Below are 6,367 nucleotides of genomic sequence, written 5' to 3'. Positions count from 1 at the left end.
ATCGAATTGTAAAATGCCTAAGCGGAAATTTGCTTATACGGCGCCTTCTTCGTCTTCCTCTGCTCATGGTTTCCTTCCCAAATCGGCTAGAATGGAAGGATTGAAGGTTCTTCCTCTTCCTCTTACGTTAGACATTGGGGATTGTAACTGCGTCTGTCAATTTTGTGGTGCTGTTTTTTGGTTTGCTGAAAGAAATATAGTCGGCTCAACTGCTAATCGGCCGGTGTACACTCAATGCTGTAAGTCTGGTACCGTTATCCTCCCTTACCCTTTCCCCCCCACCTCCTGAAATTCGATCCCTTTATTTAAACAGTCGCTTCATGGCTAATATCAGGGCATACAATAGTATGTTCTCTATGACTTCTTTTGGGGCTGATGTCGATGAAGCAGTTAATGATGGTCGTGGACCATATGTTTTTAAAGTCTCTGGTCAAATCTACCACTCGATTGGGTCCCTATGTCCTGAAGATAATAACGGCCCTAGATTCTTGCAGTTATACACTTATGACACTGACAATGAAGCTTCCAACAGACTTAATGTCTTTCCTTCTGTTAAAAAGAAAGACTTGGACATTGAGACAGTTAAAGTTCTTATAGGATGTTTAACAGCACACAATGAGTACATACGTACTTTCAAAACATCCAAACAGATTGCTGATGAAATGGGATTACAATCTTACTCTGTCTGCTTATATAGTGACCTCCCTGATCGTAGATATACTGTTCCAGCTCCGGGTAGCCTAGGGTGTATGATCATAGGTGATGAAAATATTTGTGGAAAATATGATATTGTTGTCCAATCAAAAGGTGGTAATGCTCAGCGTGTTAGTAAATTACATCCGAGTTATATGCCCCTACAATACCCTTTGTTGTTTCCATATGGAGAGGATGGTTGGTCACCACGTTTAAAGCTTCAAAACAAAACCGGTTCCTGTGCAAAAAAACTCACTGTCAACATGTATTACAGCTATCAGATACATCCGCGTCAGCATATATACTCACATGTCTTGGAATCAGGGCGCCTCTTCCAGCAATATCTGGTCGACGCATATACCTGTGTTGAGGCAGATCGGTTGGAATACATTCTGCATCATCAAGAACAGCTAAGGTCAGATTATGTGAGTGGTTTATATGATGCACTATCGAAGGGCGATAGGGACAGTAAAGTGGTGGGTAAACGTGTTTATTTACCTGCATCCTTTGTTGGTGGTCCCCGTTACATGTACAAACATTACCAAGATGCACTAGCTATTTGCAGGGTGTATGGTAATCCACAGTTTTTCATTACTTTCACATGTAACAGTAAGTGGCCAGAGATCCAACGCTTTATGGATCTTCATCAGCAGCGTGATGTTCACAGTAGAGCTGACATTATTTCACGTGTCTTCCAAATAAAAATTGACGCCTTTATCAGGTTTATGAAGGAAGACAAGACCTTTGGTGATGTCATTGGATGTAAGTGTCTATTCAGTTGTTCACTGCATCGTACATCCATTTATTTATACCTTCCTTTCTACCATATAGTTGTTTCTGTAATCTGACACGTCCATTTCATGTGTACTCAGATCTATACACAATAGAATTCCAGAAAAGAGGCCTTCCACATTGTCATACATTGTTATGGACATCATCTGCAGATAGGATAAAAGAACCGGCTGACATTGATAGGTATATAACTGCAGAGTTGCCTGATCCTTTATTAGAAAGAGAACTGTATGATGTAATAACAAACTGCATGATTCATGGTCCTTGTGGATTATTAAATAAGTCTGCACCATGTATGAAGAACGATAATTGCAGCAAGAAGTATCCAAAACCATTCCAAAAGAGCACTTTCTTTGACAAAAATGGGTATGCCTGTTACAAAAGAAACGGTGAGTCACGTTACACAATGGGAAACGGGATCGTCATTGACAATGGTTATGTTGTACCATACAACAAAAGATTATCTTCCCGGTTTAGAGCGCATATAAATGTGGAATATTGTGGTTGGAACATGATGGTAAAATACCTTTTCAAATACATATCAAAAGGCGTCGAACGCATCAGATTCACAGTTCAGAAAAATGAGGCTTCTGCAGAGACCACTTCCGCTCATGACATCCACCCAATTAACGAGGTAAATGCCTTCCTTGATGGCCGGTTTGTTTGTCCTCATGAGGCTGCATGGAGGATTCTGAATTTCGATATACATGTCCGACGTCCACCTGTAATGACACTGCCTGTCCATTTGCCTCATATGCAAAATGTCATCTTTAGAGCTGATATGCCACTACACCGTGTGCTTAGTAATCCGTCCCTCGGAAGAACACCACTTCTAGGATGGTTCGACAGTAATGCACGTGACCCTACGGGACATGATCTAACCTACATGGACTATCCAAAAGAATATAAATGGGATTCAGATTCAAAAGAATGGTCACCAAGGGTTTATGAATCTTCAACAGCAATCGGTAGGCTGCTTTTTGTGCATCCATCTTCAGGCGAACTGTTCTATCTACGGATGTTGTTGTGCCACCAAAAAGGATGTACATCATATGAAGATGTTCGGATAGTATCGGGCGTCTTACATCCAACTTTCCGTGATGCATGTAACGTTCTTGGTTTGATAGGAGATGATATTGAATGGATAGCTGCGTTTAATGAAGCGTCATCTTGGGGCACTTCCGCTCAGCTACGGTCTCTTTTCTGTCATCTTCTTTTATTTTGTGAGGTCACCAATCCAGTCTCACTGTGGGAAGCTTCATATGATAAAATGGTGGATGATTATGTACATAGAGTTCATGTAGAATTTCCAGATAGCGGCCTTGATGTACATTCTGATATAATTCAGCAACAGCATCTTCTGGATCTAGAGAACATCCTCCGATCAAGTACTCCAAGTCGATCATTGGCTGACTTCAGGCTATCCACTCCATTAGCTTCTTCCACAAATGTCCTGACCAACCGTCTTCTGCTGGAAGAAAACATGTATGACAAAGAAGATCTATATAGACAACATCTCCAAATGGTGTCACTCTAAACAAACAGCACTGGCTGTCTACCATGCAGTTCTTACTTCACATGAGATGAAAAAAACAATGTCTACTTTTTGTCTATGGACATGGAGGTACTGGCAAAACCTTCTTATGGACTGTTATTATCTCATATTTCAGATCACTGGGAAGGTTGTTCTTGCTGTCGCAGCTTCTGGAATAGCCTCACTTCTGCTCCCATGTGGCCGGACAGCCCACTCAAGGTTTAAAATACCTATTGACTTATCTGAAAAAAATCATGTGACATTAAAAAGAAGACATCACTTGCAGAATTGCTACAACATACCTCACTAATTATTTGGGATGAAGCACCAATGAGTGATCGACGTTGTTTTGAATGTGTCGACCGCTCACTTCGTGACATTCTTGACTGTGATGATAAAGCGTTTGGTGGTGTTTCTGTTCTTCTTGGAGGAGACTTTAGACAAACATTACCTGTAAAGTCAAAGAGTACACGCGAAGCCATCATCTCTTCAACATTGCCTCATTCTTATCTGTGGACATCCTTTAAGGTTTACAGGCTAACTGATAATATGAGGCTGATGAATGCAACTACTGCTCCTGCTTGCCAATTCTCTACGTCGGATTTCGCAGAATGGATACTTAAAGTTGGTAATGGGACTATAGGTGAACCTGACAAAGAAGACCCAACAAATTCATTTTGGATAAAGATACCAGACCATCTTTTAATTCCTCCTTCAAAGAACTCACTGCAGCTTCTGATAGACTTTGTTTATGGGGATGGTGTCCTTCACAACGCATCTGCTATTGATCTTTCGGATAGAGCAATTGTATGCCCCACAAATGAGGCTGCTGACAAAATTAACGAACACATTGTCCAAATGACAGGTAACGTCACAGGATTTATAGGAGCATAGACACAATGCAACCTAATGGTAAATACACGTCAGAATTAGAAGGTTTATATCCAATAGAATTTCTAAACCAGCTGCATTTTGCTAACATCCCTGCACATTTGCTTACCTTAAAACCAAAGATACCCATTATTTTGATGAGAAACATTAGTCAGAAGGATGGTCTTTGTAATGGTACCCGACTTATAGTATCCCACTTACTTCCATCGGTCATAGAAGCAACTGTCATAACAGGCACATGTATTGGGAAACAAGTATACATCCCCCGTATCAAATTCATTCACAATCCACCAGACCTACCTTTTTCATTTGCAAGAAAACAATTTCTAATTAAAGTGTGTTATGTCATGACAATAAACAAAAGCCAAGGACAGTCACTTAATAAAATTGGAGTCTATCTGCCACAACATGTTTTCACACATGGTCAGCTTTATGTTGCTTTGTCTAGGGCAACATCTCCAGACTCGATCAAAGTCCTCATAAACAATGATGACAATAATGTCCATAATCTGACAAAAAATGTAGTTTTCAGAGATTTGCTGTCTAAAGTATAAATTTGTAATCATAATATAATGGAAAAGTAAATAACTTTTTTTTTCTTGCTTAACTAATTCCATAGCCAATAATATTATCTTTTATATACTTTTTGCTTTACTTTATTAATTTTTTTTACCTGTTTACTCCGTTGTTACCAGTTACAAATTATGTAATTCTTTCTAACAACAAGTGTTAACTGTATATTAGTTGAACTATTGAATACAAGATGACAGCCATTTCAGAACTCAAATATGGTTGTATTGGAGGACCATTACAAGTACGGATACTACGGAAATGGAAACCAGATAACCGCCACCATGAAACATGGTATCTGGCAGTCGACAAATTTGTAAGCTGTTCTTATTTAACTTTGTGTTTGTTCTCTGTTTCTGTAAAGATTTTTTTTATCAGAACTAACTAGCATCACATTTCAATAACCGTATCAGGGAGACGCCATTCAGATATTAGGCCAACGAACCAACCAGGGTTATATAGAGTCTATACTCACAATCTCTGACTGTTTTACCATTGATGAATATACATGTCCTCTGTTGGATCAATATCAAAAAATGTTAGAACAGGATTTCTACATAGATGTTGGGATTGCATCCACGATCCAACCAATGCCGAACACATCTATCCTTCCAACAAGTTGGTTTCGTTTCCTACCAAAAAAACAAATTCTAGAGTTGGGAGAAAACCCACCATATTGTCCAGGTACCTCATGAAATCTACAATCATTGTTGACGCAATTTTACATTTTTTTATGTATATCTCTATTTTTTCCTCTTTCCTATCATTGCTTCAAAAACATTCACATTAAATTGTGTAGATAACATCACAGTTCTTCTCTTTTGAATATATGTTTCTCACACCTACAGATTTCATTGGAGTCATCACCAAAGTGAAGGATTGCAACAAAAAAGATGGAGAGCCTTTTCTATTGCTGGTCTTAGCTGATGAAAAGTAATGCCACAATAAAAATATTGTATATATATATATATATATATATATATATATATATATACATGTTCTTAAATCCTCTAATTAGTCTTCATTGTGTATATCAAATTCAGTGGTGATGAACTTGCAATTAATCTTTGGAAAGAATGCACCAAATGTCCAGAGAAGTTTGATCGTCAAAAATTACTGCCTCTCCCTGTAACAACAGTTGTTGCGGTTACCAACCTAAAGGCTTCCAGAACTGACGGTATTATTTCTTCATCTTTGTTTTACATTGGATATCTCTTTTCTACAAAGACAAAACCAACAAATTTACCCCCTTCTCTGTTTATTCTAAACAAGTGCTTAGGCACAGATCTTCAGTTGCAACACACCTCTATGTTAATCCTGACATCCCAGACACTGCCCTACTGATACACCGGTAAACAACTGCCACAAAGTCAACGATGTCAGCATAATCACAGACATACAAATTAGTTAACATAAGTTTTCTGCATTCCGCAGCTATACAGGTCCAACAACACCTATAAGTAAACATACAGGCATACAAACAACAATTGATGACCTCACAAAGAGGACACGTTCTGAGCTTTTGGTAATACATAACCAAACAATTTATTCGGATATCTCCTCTAAATGATTTATATATACTTCCTTTTCTGCATTTTCAGGATAAGACATTCAACCTGAAAGCATCAATCCAACATGTCTTCTTTAAAGATTACTGGTGTCAAGTGACATGTCCTGTCTGTAAAGATCCTATTTTTGAAAAAGGCACCAACTGGTTTTGCAGTGCACATGGTACGGTTACAACACCAAACTTCATGTAAGTTCATCACCTTCTAAACGTGACAACAAATTGACAACTTACCACAGACTCAGTAACACATGTCTTTATGCAGATATAAATTAAATGTAACTGTTACAGACGAAACTGGTGTCTTATCTGCATCCATA

At 38.5% G+C, this 6,367-nt stretch overlaps 2 protein-coding genes across 2 annotated transcripts; both read left to right on the top strand.

Moving 5' to 3' along the window:
• The first annotated feature begins 356 nt into the window (after positions 1-356).
• On the top strand, positions 357-3,022 carry LOC145158669 (uncharacterized). Its single transcript, XM_079077530.1, has 2 exons — positions 357-1,455; positions 1,566-3,022. The coding sequence occupies exons 1-2, from the start codon at positions 357-359 to the stop codon at positions 3,020-3,022; spliced, it is 2,556 nt and encodes an 851-aa protein (XP_078933656.1).
• A 327-nt stretch (positions 3,023-3,349) lies between these two features.
• Positions 3,350-3,913, top strand: LOC145158668 (uncharacterized). The gene has a single exon (XM_079077529.1). The coding sequence runs from the start codon at positions 3,350-3,352 to the stop codon at positions 3,911-3,913; it is 564 nt and encodes a 187-aa protein (XP_078933655.1).
• The last annotated feature ends 2,454 nt before the right edge of the window (positions 3,914-6,367 follow it).

This window comes from Lactuca virosa, chromosome 2 (genome assembly GCF_052849685.1).
Source record: "Lactuca virosa cultivar CGN04683 chromosome 2, Lactuca_virosa_CGN04683_v6, whole genome shotgun sequence".
Classification (NCBI taxonomy): domain Eukaryota; kingdom Viridiplantae; phylum Streptophyta; class Magnoliopsida; order Asterales; family Asteraceae; genus Lactuca; species Lactuca virosa.
Note: the sequence above shows the minus strand (reverse complement) of the source record. Positions and strands in the feature narration are given on the sequence as shown.